This window comes from Rhinatrema bivittatum, chromosome 14 (assembly GCF_901001135.1).
Source record: "Rhinatrema bivittatum chromosome 14, aRhiBiv1.1, whole genome shotgun sequence".
Lineage (NCBI taxonomy): Eukaryota > Metazoa > Chordata > Amphibia > Gymnophiona > Rhinatrematidae > Rhinatrema > Rhinatrema bivittatum.
The window spans coordinates 44,379,916-44,397,672 of NC_042628.1; the positions used below are offsets into that span (position 1 = coordinate 44,379,916).

General features: G+C 38.0%; 1 protein-coding gene across 1 annotated transcript in view; it reads right to left on the reverse strand.

Annotated features, from left to right (window-relative positions):
- The window catches only part of CREBBP (CREB binding protein), a 918,877-nt gene that overhangs the window by 528,380 nt on the left and 372,740 nt on the right, over positions 1 to 17,757 (reverse strand). Inside the window, exon 12 of the mRNA XM_029576620.1 lies at positions 12,834 to 12,958. Coding sequence (XP_029432480.1) covers positions 12,834 to 12,958 — 125 coding nt within the window. The remainder of the gene's footprint in view (positions 1 to 12,833; positions 12,959 to 17,757) is intronic.

Genomic DNA, 17,757 nt, shown 5'->3' on the forward strand with positions numbered 1-17,757 from the left:
CTGTATACAAAGCACAACCTGATTGGGCCTGGGAAGGGAATAAAAATCAGTATCTTCACTGATCTGGCTCCTATTACACTGAAAAAGTGTTTGAAACTTAAAGAAGTCACGGCACTGTTAAGGTCCGAAAACATTAAATATTGCTAGACATTTTCTTTTGGCCTGCTTTTCTCAAGCAGAGGAACATCGCATCAGGTAAGAGCTGTGTGAGGCAGCGGAAATCTTTGAAAAAGCGGGAATTGCGGCTACTTTCTCAGTGGCTACACTGAAGCCTTCAGTTGTTCAAAAAGAACAGTACCCTCGATGGCAACAAGTAGACAAAGGAGGAAAGAGATTTCAGCGGCAATCAGGAGATTTGCAAGCTACTCCATTGGTCCCTCGTTGAATTTCTTGGGACTTCATAGCTTTGAAATTGTCAGGTTTTTTTTGTTGACTTGTGCAGAGTTTAGCTGCTTTATTTAAATGCTAAATATCTCGCTGATGATTATTTCTTTTCTGATGCTTATGACTTAATGCTGGTATATGGTTTTCATATGCTATGTGGGAGCTGGGTGCTGGACTGTTTTGCACTGATGCTTATACCTCCTCTCAGAAAGTGGGATCTGCATGGTGGGGTTTAGCAGATCATATTTTAGGTTTATGGGGGATGTGGGTGAGAGAAGTGGGTCGGTTAGTAAATGATTCCTTGAGTTGCAAGGAACAAGATATATTTAGTGTTATTTCATAGGAGAAATGTTCGAAAATATTGACTCAGTAACTATGTTGGCTATGCACTAACCGTTCACTTTGATTATGGCTATTTTTCGATTATTTTCCCTTAATGTTTAAAGGATTGCATTCATAAAGGAAAAGAAAGCTGCTCTATGGAGACCTTTTGCCATCTAGGGTTTCTATAGTGATGCTTCAAAACACTCATTTAAGAAAGTGTTATGAGCATCTAAAGCAATCCATGGATTTCCCTGATAGGTATTTTGCATCCAGCCACAAGGAAGGGAAATGCACTGGACTTGGTATAATGTTTTCACAGCATTTTGTGTATGAGATAAAATTCCAATTTGCTAACCCCCAAAGGGAATTATCTATTGCTACAAATTAAGGTGGTGGTGGTGGTGTGGGGGGGGGGGGGTATACTATAGTTTGCATATATATCCCTAATACAGATCAAGAGATCTTTTTTGTTTCTCTTGAAAAATTATTGCTAGCTCATGTTGAAGGCAACCTAATGAATAGAGGTGATTTCAATTTAACTAGAACCCCTGGTATGGATAATTCTTCTATAACAGTAAGTGGTGTGCGAGGTGCACGTACTGCATTAACTCATTTGCTTGAAAGTTGGAACTTAGTAGATATTTAGCGGCAGTGTTTTCCTTCTGCAAGTGATTATACTTTTTAAAAAAAAAAATTTTATTTAGTGCATTTTTAATGATATACATTCAAGAAAATTCTTGAAAGTGGTAAATTACAATGACATTATCAATAAGAAATGTTTAACAGTTTAAAGAAAAAAAGATGCCAAGATGGCCGCGGATAAATGAATGGCTGACGCCGAGCTCCGGAGCGAAACTTCTTAATTTTTGCTTTAATATTTCCTGAAATATTTCATTTTCACCTCTAGCTGGGTTGGCAAGATGCCCCACACAAAACGAAAAGCAAAAATTAGAGAAAAAACCTCTACTCCGATTTCCTCTGCTAGACAGCCCCGAATCGAGGAGGTCTTTGCCGGACTAGTGCAAGTACACCCTGAGGGAGGAGCCGCTGGAGGTTTCGGCGGGGAGCAGTCGTCGAGCCCCTTGGCTATCAAGACATCGTTGAGCCCGGGTGCACCTTCCACACCAGACCATCCGCTCAGAAAGATGAGTTCTGAGCAGATTTTTACTGCCCTGCTACAGGAAAGTACTGCTGGGGAAGCCGTTGTCCAGAGAAGAAGTGACGGAGTTTCACTTTCACTTCCTTCGGAGAGCCTGAGTACAGCCGGCTCCAGAGACTGACTAGACCCAGCACAGCAGCGAGCCGAGGAGAAAGGTGAGCCCTTGGAAGAGAGGAAGGGTGACGAGGGAATCCATGTTGTATGCGGTGTTTCTGAATTTAATTCAAATAAAGTAACTTTAACAGAGATAATGCAAGCTATAACATCTATGGAAAAATCGATTGTGTCTCTGACTATAATGGTGAAAGAAAGCATTGAGAAGCACAAAGATACAGAAAGGAGAGTAGAAAACTTGGAAAATTCTGTTAAGGGAGCTGAACAGAAAATAGCAGAACTGGAGCAAATTCAAGGAAATCTAATTAAATCTGAAAATATGCAGATGGTAAAAATGGAAAATTTTGAAAATTCCTTAAGAAGAAATAATATTAGAATATTGAATTTTCCAAACCTCAGGTTATTATCCCATCGTGAACTTTTCAAGAACTATTTAAATCTTCTTAAAATTCCTGAGCAAGAGATTTCAACAATTCTTAAAATTTATTACCTGCCTCAGAGGGATAGAGGGAAAAGTTCCGAACAAAATTGTAAGGAAACTTCCTCATATGAATTAACAGACATACTAGAAAAATCTCATGATTTAATAGTTGAAGAAAGAGCTACTCTCTTCATACAATTCGCAACACCATCTGGTAGAGACTTAATTCTGAGAACTTTTTTCTGTAATCAGCATTTAAAATTCTATGGATATCCATTAAAAATTTTCCCGGATATAACCAAAAACACTCAAATCAAAAGGAAAAAATTCATAGCTATGAGGGAAGAAGTTATTGCCAGAGGTGCAAAGTATATCCTCAGATATCCATGCTACTGTTTGATCATCCATCAGAATTCTCGATATATATTCAGAGAACCGGAACAACTACGGATATACCTTGACTCCCACTCTGTATAATTCCAGGGGATGGGAAGGTATTATTGGAAAGGCACTGGTTAATTTTTGAAACATTTTGTAAGTTATGTTTTATATTGCCTAGTAACACTGCTTGTTCTACATCTTGGATCCACAAATTTCCTATAACTACACATAGGGTGAAATTGTTTTGTTTTGGATATTAATTCCGGTAAAATATAATCATTTACTTTGTAACCAGATGTGAAATTCTTGAACGTTTGTTCTGTATATTTTTTTTAAAAAATCAATAAATAAATAATTAAAAAAAAAAAAAAAAGAAAAAAAGATTAGAAAATAATAATGCCAAACTTCCAAGCCCTCAACACTGGAGAGACCCACACACATTGAAGACTATTAATTTTAAGGAAAAACTAAGCAGGAAATACTAGCTAATATGGAATAACTGGATGTTAAAGAAAAATCCCTGCCATATGAGGTTATATAGCATCAGATAAAGATATATCAGTTGAAGAAGAGATTCTATCAGAAAAATTTAGAAAGTTGAGATGGGTGAAAAAAAATATATGTAGCTTGACAATATTTAATGAGACATTTACATGGGAACTTTGAGTAAAGCAGCACTCATCTGTAATACTCTTGGTCTCATAAGAAACTGTTTCCTCCTCTTTTGAGTAATTTTTTTTTTGCCAAATCTGGAAACATGAAGTTTCAACTGAAGAAACAATTCTGTACGATGCCTAAAATACATTCTCAAGATCCATTCTCTGTCCGAATCAAGTAGGAAGGATACAATTAAAGTTACTGGTTGGGCCGAATCAGTATCAGATGTTTCTAAAATCTCAAACATTAAGGTGACTATACTTGAGTCTTCTGATCCTCTATAGATTTTTTTCTTGAATGGTGGTAAATAGTACATTTTTGTAGTTGGAGGCAATGTTTGTTCTGGCAACTTTAAGATCTCCAAAGCATATCTAGTCCACATATCCTATGCCAATACAAGAGGGACTTTAGGGAAATTTACGAACCTTAAATTTCTTCCACGAATTTGGTTATCTAGATTTTCAATCTTATTTAAGAGGAATTGATTTTCTTTCATTAAGGCTTGCTGTTGAGCATTTAAATTCCCTAGATTTTGTTTTACTGAATCAAGAGTCCGAACATTTTTAACATTTTCTTCTTGCAATAATCTAACTTGAGACCCAATCTCACTAACTTTCTTAACCACAGGGTTGAGCTAAAGTGTTACCTTGGCATTTAAAACAATAGCATCCCAAATTGTTTCTAGGGAAAATACTTCAGGTCTTAACATAGCCAGGACCTTTACTTGGGGAATTCCATCAGAAGCCGCTACACCCTGTGTTAAATCTTCGTGATGCTGTAAAGATCCTCTGGAAGGGATCCCCTCAGACACCGAAAATATCAGGCTACACAACAGTGTATACAGACATAGCGATCTCGGGATGGCCCTCGAGATCCGCGTCATCTGCACGCGATGAGGGCAGACGCTGTGTGATGGATCTGGATTCTGCTGGATTCTCAGGGGCCACCTTTTCAGCCAGCGATAAAGATATTAGAGAGTCATGAGAGGGTCTGCTGTCGTTCCGTCTTCTCGACCCGACTCCGGCAACTGCTGACTCGGACGTCCAAATCTATGATGCTTGTGGGCGTCCATCGTCCGATTAGGGGGCCAGCTGGGGAGGATTCCGAGACAGTCCTCTCCCGGGCCTTCCGTTTTCGGCTAGAATGCGGCATTAGTCTCCTCTAAGCAGGGTAAGGAAAGAGATGCTCAGCGTGCAGCGGCTAGAGCACCATCTTAGATCTCGAAATTATATATATTTTTTTTTTTAAACCTCACAATTCCTACTCCCATATAGATTTTTTTTGGTAGAAAAGGGAATAATGAATAGGGTGGTTGGTGCAACATAGGTAATATTACCTGGTCGGACCATGTATCTGTGTGGATTGACCCACAATTCACAAATTATGACATTGGTAAAAGATATTGGCGTCTGAATGAAACTTTATTAACAGATAAATCTTTTTGCACTCATTTTATTACAAACAGACAGGAATATTTTCATATTAACAATCAAGGTTCTGTTTCTCCGGCTGTTGTATGATAATGTTCCAAAGTTGTTATACGAGGAGCGCTGATATCTTATGTTTCGTTTAGACATAAATAAAAAGAAAAAGCTAGAAAGGATCTTAAAGAGATCAACACTTTGGCTAACATTCACAAAGAATCTTTAGATCCTTTGGTACTACAGAACCTAAATGTGATCAGAGACCAATTAAATGCACTTGATGATGATTCCATAGTACACCAGTTATAATTGTCTCAAGTTTATTTTGAGGTAGGAAACAAGGCTAGTAGATATCTTGCTAGGTAGATCTCTGAAATCTTCAATGGTCTGAAGTCACATAGTACAAGTTAAAAAGGCAGAAGGCATCATTGTTACAGGGACTGCTGATATCAGAACTTGCTACTTTCAATTTGATGCTAACTTATACCGTGCAATAGTAATATATCAGAAATGGATATAGATACATATTTGGCTTCAATTTCCTTACCTAAGATTTCGAATGAACAGTCATTTCAACATTAGTCCACAATGATCAGGTTGGCTTTATTCCGCAGCTGATAATGTCCCAAGATTGTAGAGCTCATTTGGTGGGTTAAGCATGAAAATATTCCATCTCTCTTACTATCTCTCGACATTGAAAAGGCGTTTGACATGGTGCACTGGCCCTTTCTATTCAAAACCTTGGTGAATATGCACCTTGGAAAGTTCTTTATGGGATGGATTGAGAAGCTATACGATGACCCCCAGGCATGCTTTAAGATTAATGGGGGTTATGGGGATAATTTGACTGGCCTACGAACCAGGCAAGGTTGTCCTTTGTCTCCACTACATTTTGCTTTGTTTTTGGAGGCTTTTACCATCAAAATTCGGGGGACTGCAACAAACTGTGAAGCCCTCCTCACCGCACTGTCAGCGATGGGATTCAGACAACAAATCAATAAACCCACCCACAAAGCAGGCCACACGCTCGATCTACTCTTTACAAACACTGGTATTTCTCTTACAAAACAACCAAATTGCAAAAAAGTCCCATGGTCAGATCACTCTCTAATCTCCACCAGCTTTTCCTTACCTCGATCAGACTCCAAACTCAACTCAAGACCCTCTTTCCTATACAGAAAACCTTGCAACTCGGAACATCTAAGTAAAGCTCTAACCTCGGATCTACCACTCATTGAAGTATCTACCCCTAACGCTGCCCTCCAATCCTGGTCCAAAATAACAAAATCTATAGCAAACACTCTCTGCCCACTGACAACCAAAACAAGGTCTGCTAATACATCCAAACGACATCCCTGGTATAATGATGAACTACGAAAACTCAAACAATTACTTCGGCAAAAAGAAAGAAAATGGCGCAAAGCCCCTTCACCAGCCTCACTCTCTGATTACAAACGATCACTCCATCTTTACAAAAGTACCACGTTGAAAATCAAAAGAGACTACTATGCCCGAAAGGTTCATCATCTCAGCTTTGACTCAAAAGCTCTATTCGCCTTCGTTTCCAGCCTCACTAAACCTATCACTCCAGATATACCACCCGAACAAGCCCAGACTAAAGCAGACGAATTGGCTCTTCATTTTAACAAAAAAATATCGGATCTCCTTAATCAGCTGATTCCAAACACTACGTCTCCAGATAACACATATCTTCCCCAAAATAAAGACATCCAGCTTAATGCCTTTGAACCCATCACAATCACAGAGATACAAAATGTATTAAAAAGAATGAAACCGTCATCACACCCATTTGATCAAATCCCTACCAAAATGCTTCTTCTTATCCCGGACACAATAGCAAAAACCCTAGCAGATATTATAAACTGCTCCTTATCACATGGCATCTACCCAGATGACCTAAAAACTGCCTCAATCAAGCCACTGCTAAAAAAACCAAATCTAAATGCATGTGATCCCAACAACTTCCGCCCTATTTCCAACCTACCATTTATAGCTAAAATCATGGAAAAACTGGTAAACACCCAACTATCCAACTACCTAGAGGACCACAGTATTCTGTCCCCAAACCAATATGGTTTTCGCAAAGCCGCAAGCACCGAAACGCTACTAATTTCACTCATGGACTACCTACTCTCTGGTATTGATAAAGGCCAAGCATATTTACTAATCCTCCTTGACTTCTCGGCGGCCTTTGACACCGTCAACCACGCCCTTCTTCTAAAACAGCTGGCAAACATTGGTTTAACAGGTGCCACACTAAACTGGTTCAAAACATTTCTAGAAAACAGAGGATACAGAGTCAAAATTCATAATAAAGAATCCCAATACCACCCTTCTAATAGAGGAGTGCCGCAAGGATCATCACTTTCACCCACCCTTTTCAATGTCTACCTGCTACCACTCTGCCAACTACTTACAAAATTAAGCCTGAAACATTTCCTTTTTGCAGACGACGTACAGATCGTAATCCCTATAAAAGAATCAATCTCAAAAACAATGGAATACTGGGACAGTTGCCTATTAGAAATTAAACTTCTCCTCAACAGTCTAAACCTTGTACTCAATGCTTCGAAAACAGAATTCCTGCTCATATCACCGGAAAACAATAACACACTTCCTAAACCACCCACACTCCTTCAAACAACCCACGTAAGAGACTTAGGAGCCATCCTAGACAATAGTCTCAACCTCAAAACATTCATTAACCAAACCACCAAAGATTGCTTCTACAAATTACATATCCTGAAAAGAATAAAACCGCTGTTTCACACTCAGGACTTCAGAACAATCTTGCAAGCAATAATCTTTTCCAAACTAGATTATTGCAACTCATTACTATTAGGCCTCCCAGCTTCTTACACCAAACCTTTACAAATGGTTCAGAACTCTGCAGCCAGAGTCCTTACAAATTCCAGGAAAATTGACCACATTTCACCTATTCTCAAAAACCTCCATTGGCTTCCGATCCACTATAGAATCATGTACAAAACCATTAACATCATGTACAAAACCATCAACCAACACACGCAACTCGACCTACAAATACCACTTAAAAAATTCACCTCCGCCAGGCCTATCAGGGAACACTACAAAGAGTCACTCCAAATTCCAAAGGCCAAAGGCCAAAACCTACCAACATAAATCCTTGAGTCTCAGAGCCTTCTCATCAGCAGGTCCAGCTCTCTGGAACTCGATCCCACCTGATTTGAGACAAGAGCCATGCTCTTTAACATTTAGGAAAAGACTAAAAACTTGGCTTTTCAAAAAAGCATTTCCAAGCCTTGAATAAAACCTCCTCTCACTAGCACTAACTCGTATGCAATAATGGAATGTAAACACGAATCAACCAACCTCAAACCCTCTCTCACTAATTCCTGCTGAATATTTATCATACTATTACCATTCACAACTGTGTCATATTTATTCATTTGATTACCTATGTACCGTTTCATAGTCTTATTTTTTCACTTGCTATTCTAATGTATCAATAGGCTGAAATGTAAATATTGTGCTGTTCAATTTCTCCCCTTCCATCCCAAGTTTATTTTCCTTGTTTTTTGTAACTTTCCCTCTCCCTTTTTCTGATTCACTGTATTTAAAGTTCAAGGTTCTTATTGAAAATATTGTTTTTTACGTTACGTTATGCTTACACTCCTTGTTATTTGTAAACCGGGTTGATGTGATGCCTATCATGAAACTCGGTATAACAAAAACAATAAATAAATAAATAAATAAATGTATTAGTGGCGTTATCTTGGGGAGTTACAATACAAGTTATTCTTGTTTGCGGATGCCATTTTATTCATATTGACAAATCCTGATGCGTCTCTTGCGGGTGTGGTTGAGGAAATGCGGCCAGTAATGTATCAGGTTTTAAAGGTAATCTTGGATAAATCTGAAATTTTGAATTTAACAGTTCCAGAACATCAGTTGGGAATACTTAAACAAAAATACCCCTTCAAATGGGCAGCGAGAAAGATGAAATATCTAGGTATCTTTCTTAATAGCTATGTCAAAGATTTATTTCAATTGAACTATTTACCATTATTTATTTATTTTATTTTGAACTTTTATATACAGACATTCATGTGGAGAGTTACATATCATATCGGTTTACAGTGGAACAGAAACATTGCAAAAAGCATTACATAGAACAGGGGTTACATAGAACTAGGAAAACGGGGGTAGAACTAAGCTAATTAGAAAAACTGTCAAATGAACAAAAATTAACATGATGCACTAAATGTGAATACATATATAATTGAGCTTATGTCCGATAGTATGCTATTAAGAACAGTCCCCTCTAGCCCAGGTAGAGTTCAAAACATACAGGAGAGGAGAGCATTCCTGATTTAGGGAAAGGTTCATCCGGTTAAGGAAACGCCTGACTGAATAGCCAAGTTTTGAGTTTTTTTTTTTGAAAGTTAGATGGCATGGCTCTTGCCTGAGATCAGGGGGGAGAGCATTCCATTGCGAGGGACCAGCGGTGGATAGGGCACGTTTCCTTAAGGTAGTCTTTACTGGGGGGGCGTAAAGAGTGCCTTTGTAGGCAGATCTGACTGGTCTGGAAGAATCATGGGGACGAAGAGGAAAATTAAGATCAAGAGGAGTTAGGTTGTGAGTGGCTTTATGGATTATCGTAAGGACTTTGTAGAGAATTCTGAATTTGATGGGTAACCAATGTAGGCTCTGAAGTATGGGCGTGATGTGCTGTCTTCTGTTAGTATTGGTCAGGATCCTAGTGGCGGAGTTCTGTACCATCTGAAGGGGTCTGATTGTGTTTGCTAGGAGTCCTAGAAGGAGCGAATTGCAGTAGTCGATTTTTGTATTTGAAGAAATGAGAGGGGGGAATTTTTCATTGTTGGGGAAAATTGCAATTATTAAAAAGAATATCTTGCCTAGATTCAATGACTTATTCTTAACACTCCCCATTGCGATATCTTCTGCGATGCTGAAATCCTGGCAAAAAAGGTACTTGACTAACTGGAGATGCAGACCTCCGAGGGTGCTTAAGTTAGTTATGTTTCAGCCTAAACACAGAGGGGGTCTAAGTGTCCCTAATTTAACATGGCATGTTGTATCTGAACTAAGAACAGTTGTAGATTGGAATACGAAGATCTCTCAGAAGCAGTTTAGAGTAACACCTGATTGGTTCTATGCCTATACAAGCCTTGATATGGCAGCGAGAAAAATCCTGGAGACCTCTGTCTAACTTACCTCCATCTCTGAGAAACACTTAGGATTTGGTCATTTTGGTGTACCAAATTGGTGGGCGAGAGGTCTTATTTCTTCAGTACTTACTTATTCCACAGCTTTGAGTTTCCATCGGGCCTACCAGTGGCGGCTTTTCTTACTTGGAAAGAAAAGGGGATTTCTTGTATAGGTGATCTGATGACTGAGAGAAAACTTTTGAATTTTACTTATTTGGCTCAGAAATATGGCCCCGCTACTCAGGAGTTTCTAGAATATGCACAACTCAGTCATTTTATCTCTTTGAGGAATGCTAAAGACTCATTATCTTGAATCCTATTATAATAAGGCTGTCTTAAAAGGCATCACTTCTAAATGATATAGTATAGTTGAAGGGCCCTCCAACATTTATCAGAGCTGGGAAAGAGATTTGGGATGATCTTTGACAGAATCTGAATGGGAACTCTTTTCGTAATATGAGCAAGGCCTCCACTTCAGCCACTTTGATAGAGAATGGCTATATAAAGTGCTATATCCCAGAAAGACTACATGAGATGTATATTCAAAGTGGACAATAGATACTGGAGGGGCTGCGATGAAGTCGGCTCTTTATCATATACAGTGGATATGTGGGGTAATATTTGTCTATTGGCAGTTACTGGCCGCTTGGATCGATGAAGATATTCTCAATCCTAGATATACTTTATTGACTTTGCCAGTCCCAAATGTGGAGGACCTGCTTCAAAAATTGCTCTCCCAGATCTTCTTAGCAGCACATTCTGTGATAGCTCTGTTTTGGAGTCAAAGAGGTCCCAACTTTGGCTGATAAATCTTATGCAGGCAAGTCAATGTATCGATTATCTAGGATTTCGGCCCTGTAGAGGAATGTTTCCACATTTGATAAGATTTGGTCTCCTTATGTGACCTGGTATACTGTCCAGCATTAATAAAATTAGTATTTCCAAAAGCAACACAGAGAAGGCTGGGTTTGTTTAATTTGTGGCTTTTATTGAATCTGCTTATATTTTCTTTAGATCTCTGTATATTTAATTTTTTCCTTTTTATCCTTAACTCTTTTCAAACAATCTACTTGCAGTACTTGCAGTTCCTGCCTCTTAGGAAGGAAGAGTAGTTTGGGGTTTTAGCAGGTAAATGGGGAAGTGAGTAAACATGGATGTTATTATGGCCATGTATATGGATTTGTTCTGTTCCTGGAAAATATGCTGTTGTATTTGCTATCAAATCATAATAACAATTGTGAATGTGAAAAAAAAAAAGAATGGCAGGAACTAGGGCCATCAGACAAGGGTCATTGTCAGAGTCACAGATTAGTAGTGAATATTCTCTTGAAGTATGTCTCTCAATAAATGGAGTTGTGGGAAGTTTCTTGAAGCACCTGTGGAACCTTTTGGTATGGAGGCATGGAAGATTGTGATTCCAACTGGTTCAGGATCTTCTCTAAAATGAGTTCAAGGAATGGGATGGAGAAGAAGGGATAATGTTGGTATAATTATGGACAAATTTTAATCATAATTGCTGCATTAATCGGTGGTACTCCGGATGTAGGAGATAGAAGTATTTTTTTTGTTTTTGTTTTTGTTTCTGTTTTTGTATTTTTTGTATTTGTTAATATTTTTTTTATATTGTTTTAATGTCATTTTGTTTTACTGTATCTCCCGCTTGAGTTCTTTGTAAACCGGCATGATGTGTTTCACGAATGTCGGTAAATAAAAGTTAATAAATAAAATAAAAATAAATAAATAGAAGTATTACTGAAGAGGTGTCCAATTATGGCACCTAAATGGGAGGAATACTTTTAGCCGTAGAAGGGTGTTTTTGTTTATTTTTTTAATAAGATTTCTGTATCAAGTTGATATAGCTTTGGTACCCAAAAGTTTCAGCACTTGATGTTGTGATGTTGGTGCTGAATGATAATGGTGCAGATGTCTTTTGTGCTAATGGATTCTCGGCATGTTGCTTTTTTCCCTTGGAGCTCTTTGGCACCGATGGAGATAGTTTCCTCTCATTTCTGTGTTCAGGGTACAAGACAGGAGAATCAAAATACAGTGCCTAAGAGACACTGACCTTTTATTTTTAAGTTCTCACCTCTCAGAACTTCTACTTTCCTTGCCATCTGAAGGAGAGGACAATTGAATTTTCAGCTTGAACTCTCTGTATGAGAGCACTCTAAGGAATATTCTTTCACACACTGTGCAGTTACTCACGTCATGCGAAGGACCCAAGCTGTGGCGAGAGCTCATGGTGGTCAAAAATAGACCTTTTATGCTTACATTTGGCACAGAGTTTGAAAGGATTTCTTCCTGACATGATTAAGAAAAAGGCAGAAGAAAAACTAAATTGAACTACCTTTTTTTCTTTTTTTTAAAGGAGATGCTCAAAAAGACTGAGGAAACCACAAAACAACAGAAAAAAAATGATAAATCAAGAAAATATTTAAAAGATACTGTGAGTGGCTGTAGAGAACAAAAGCTTTTCACTTCAGAGGAAGAAAAACTGAGGAGACCCACATAGCAGTGGCTGAGCGGAAATACCCATGCATACTCAAAGATTTCTGGGTCTTTCTGGGCTCTGGGAGAGCACTTTCTGTATCAGCACCTTTTGCCGACATCACCCACATGAGACTGAATTAGTCCTGCTTATCCAAGGAGAGCAAAGTACAATCTCCAAAGAAGGACCATACCTTCATACCCTATGAGCATAATGTCTCACAATTAGACAGCAGAAAAGAAGTACATACCGCTGGAACAGAGCCCATGTTGTTCATTTGTGCAGGATGATTCATTGGAGCAGCTGTGCGGGGCCCCATGGGTGCCTGTGGCATCTGTACATTCCCTATGGACATGGGGTTAAATTGATTCATTCCTGCAAAATGTACCCCAAAATAATTTATTAGCAAGTTACCAGGCAATAATTTAATATACCATCACCTGTCTAGGGTATCTCAATTCAGACCATGGGGAGTGGTGGGAGGAGCCACAATAAACACAGAGAATAAGCAAGTTGGTTAATTATATATGCAATTATTTATTACAGTTATGCTAAAGGCTGTTGATAATGCAGCAACTTTTCCTAGAAGAAGAAATCAACTTTGTGAACAAGAACTAAAAGTCTCCACTAAAAAAAGATGACTTGGGTTAGGGATAAGCAGCTTTGATACAACAAACGTAAAAAAAAAAATATGCCTTTGCAAATGTACAAAAGCAAATAAATGAACTTTCTTATGCTGCAACCAACTGTTACAACACAGGTGAGACTAGTACCAAAGTGAAGGAAAGAATACTGCACATATTTTGCAAGCAATACAAATTTGCTTACATGCAATAAATGTATTCTAAAGACAGCAATTCACTAGTCAAACAAGTGGGTCTCATGAACACATTCAGTAACACACTGACATCTGTTCCAGAACTTTCTGGAAACACCTTCAGGCCTTTACCATACATGCATGGGAGTTCCTGCAGAGTGGCAGCCCCATTGCTCCCCTCAGTACAGATAATGCACCTTTAACTGGAGAACAACATCAAAGATGAGATGGAACTGCTGTTTTCAGAGAACACCTGTTACAGGTAAGCAACTTTGCTTTTATTGAAGACCTGCAGTTCACTGATATCACACAAGTGGACTCCTTAGTGAACGCTAGTCTTTCATAAAACAATAAAACTGTCAGGCAAACATGCCTCTATTGGGTAGAAACTCTTGTTTTTACCTATCTTCTCACTTTTCATAACAAGAATGATACCCCAAAATAAGAGATCTAGAGGGGATAGGATGGGCTCTTCCCTTCCAAAGTGACATGGAGAACAGACATTCCAGATGTCTGTTCTCCATGACATGACTATCTCACCAAGAAGTCATGTCTAAGCAGTACAGGGATGTATGCATGTGGATGAATTCCTCATCACAGCCTACAAGAGATGAACTTTAGAATGACAACTAATTTCACCATGGTCCTAAGATGCTGGGCCTTCACATAACAGAACGCGATGTAATTTATCAAATAAGAATGGATGCATTTTGTAACAGTACCTCAATATAATCAGTTTTGAGGTATCTGAAAGGTGGAATAAAAATAAAGTTTAAAAAAAAAAACTGCTTAAAAGTTGAATGGACTTTCTATGGGCTTTAGTCTACTTTAGGTAAAAGATGACTGCTCTCCTGCAGTCCAAAGAGTGAAGGAAAATGTTGGAAGGATGGCAAAGTAAGATGGAAATCCAACACTAGGAAAACATTTGGGATGCACATAGAAGTACCATCCTGTTATGAAATTAGGTATAAAGTGGATAAATCACTAGCCAAAGTGACTGTCACCAAAAATGCAACCTTCCAAGTTAGATACTTGAGCTCACAAGAATTCAGAGGCTCAAAGGGGATTTCAACACCTGAGTAAAAACCACAATGATGTCCAAAGACACTGTAGGTGACTTGAGGGAAGATATCAGTTGAAGCAAGTCCTGCATAAATCTGACAATTAAAGGCTGTATAGAGATGGTGTTCCCTTTTACATACAGGTTGTAAGTGCCAAATGATTAAGGTGACCCCTTAGTTGGTTTAAAGGACTAACTAAACGATGTAAGAGGTATTAAAGCAGATTTTGTTTCAGACAAAAGAAAGGATCCAGAGCCTTGCCCTCACACCAGACAGCAAACTACCTTCATTTAAAACCATAAGATCTTCTGGTGGATTCTCGGCTAAAAGCCAAAAGATAGATGGTGCAAAGTACAGGCAGATCCTGTAAGAAAACCTGTTCCAATCTGCCACAGATCTAAGAGTAGAGAAAAGATTCACCTTTCACTAAGACAATGATCCTAAGCACAATAGAAAAGCAACATTGGAATGGGTCAGCAAGAGGAAAGTGAATGCTTTCAAGTTCCTCAGTCAAAGCCCAGACCTGAATCCAATAGAAAACATGATAATCCCCTGCCAATTTAAAAGAACTTGAGCTCTTCTGGCAAAAAGAATGAGCAAAAACTGTACCAGCCCACTGTGCACAGTTGGTAGACACTTAGCTTAAACAACACATGGCCGTTACTGCTGCAAAAGCAGGCTTCCAGCAAGTATTAAATCAAGAAAAAACTTATGCACTCAAGATTTTTTGGATTTCTATTAATTACTTCTGGAAAATTAATGTTCTTTCACGATGAAAATGTAAAGTATATTGTATAGATCAGTGGAAAACTCCTACCTCAATGCACTGATGTGCAAGAGTATGAAGGCATTGTACAGTTTCAGAAAAATACTACTGTAGTTCAGAATATTCTTGAAATATATATGCCTTTCTACAGTGAAAGTGAATGTGGTAAAAGCAGTTAGTACACTGGGTTTAAAAAGGGTTTGGACAAGTTCCTTGAGGAAATGTCCATAACATTATTAGCCATGTAGACTTAGAAAAGTCATTGCTTTAACAAAGCAGTTTCAGGTTTGATGTATACTAATTAATATGGTTTACCAACTGTTATATACTGTACTAGTTGAAGTTTGCATACTGTATATGATGGTTGTTAAAATATTTACCAAAAAAAAAAAAAAAAAAAAAAAAAGGTCATCGCTTACCATGGTTATGAGCAAAAAGAATTAGGATTTATTCTATGGAATCCTATTAAGTACTTGTGATCTGGATCGGTCACCATCAGTGACATCAAATGCTGGGATTGATAGACCTTTCATCTGACCCAGTATAGCATTTCTTATGTTCTAACAATGATCAGGCTGCTTCTTTACCTGGAGATAGGCAAAACTCCCTAATACTCCTTGGAATGCCTTTCTATAATATATTTATAAACATTTACAATTTATATTTATATACAGTTGTGCACCTAAGTTTACATCCCCTGGAAGAATTTGTAAGGTGTGTAGCATTTTAAGAAAACATGAATGATCAGACAAAACATGTGTTACTTTTAATGTGATTCATTCATCACAATAGTAAAATCTTTAAACAAACCATAGTAATAAAAAATAATAAAATGGTCCTGTTCAAAAGTTTGTATACCCTTAGTTCTTAATATCATGTATTGACCCTTTTTGCATTACTGATGACTTGCAGTCTTTTAGGCCCTTTATTTTCTCATGTGGTCAGCTGTCCATTCCTCTTGGAAAAAAGCCTCCAGAACCTATAAATTCTTTGATTGTCTAGCATGAACTGCATGTCTGAGTTCTCCCCAAAGTGGCTCAATAATATTGAAGTCAGGAAACTGTGATGGCCACTCCAGAACCTTTACTTTCTTCTGCTGCAGCCACTGAAGGCTCAACTTGGCCTTGTGTTTGGATCATTGTCATGAGGGAAAGTCTAACTGCGCCTTATGCGCAGCTTCCTGGCAGATGAATGCAAATTCTCCTCCAATATTTTCTGATAATATGCTGCCAATCATTCTGCCATCAATTTTGACTAAATTCCCTATGTCGCTGCAGTAAATACACACTCCCAAAATAGCAAAGAAACACTTTCATGCTACAAGGTAGGGATGGTGCGCTTCTCTTCACAGGTCGTGTTGACTCCTCTTTAAACATAGCTTTTATGGTCGTGACCATTAATTTCAATTTTGGTCTCATCATTCCAAATTATTTTGTTTCAGAAGTTTTGAAGCTTCTCTAGGTGCTGTTTAGCGTATAGTAAGTAGGCTGTTTTGTGACACTGGTGCAGCAATCGCTTTTTTCTGGCAACTCTACAATACAACCCATTCTTGTTCAAATATCTCCTTATTGTGCATGCTGAAACACCCACACCACTTTGTTCCAGAGAAGCTTGTATTTTCAGTAGAAGTTACTTGTAGATTTTTCTTTGCATCCTGAAAAATTTTCCTGGCAGTTTTGTCTGAAATTTTCTTGGTCTACCTGACTGTGGCTTGATATTAACAGAATTCATAATTTTCTACTTCTTGATCAGAGTTTGACTGGCATTTTCAAACCTTTGGCTATCTTTTTATATCCTTTTCCTGATTTATAAAGTTGAACTACTTTTGCTCACAGATCCTTTAACAGGTTTTTGTTTTTTTTTTTTAATTTCCCCATGCTTCAATAAACACTAATGTCAGTGCAGCCTTGGATGAAATGCACAAGGGTTTCTCAAGAGCTAAGAAACTAATTGACTATTTATACAAAGACACTAATTACAATCAAACAAGGCACAGGTGTGGATACCTACCCTTCACTGCCATCTCAATCTGGGTATCAATTTCAGTGTATACTATCAGCTTAAACATTCAAGGATAGGCAAACTTTTGAACAGGACCATTTCATTATTTCCTTTATTGCTATGGTTTGTTTGATGATTGTGCTATTCTGTGATGCATAATAGTTTAATTTGAAACAATAAAAATAACAGACGTATTTTGTCTGATCACTCATGTTTTCTTAAAATGCTACACATCTTACAAATTCTGTCAGGTGTATGTAAACATGATCACAATTGTATAAACAAGATTCCTCAATTAATGTTTAAAAAAAGCTTCAAGCAAAAACATATCAATTTTAAACCTAAAGAGATTTGAAAGTGGTGGGAGTACAGGAAGTAATTAGTCAAGGGACTGAAGATTCAGAATTTCTCTTTGTCTGGAAAGTGAGAAATGGAGGGAAATTTCATACTTTAACTTTGCAGGGCTGGGCTTACTGTTTCAAGACATGAGGATTACCAACTATCATAAGAGGTTAAAATAAATGACAAA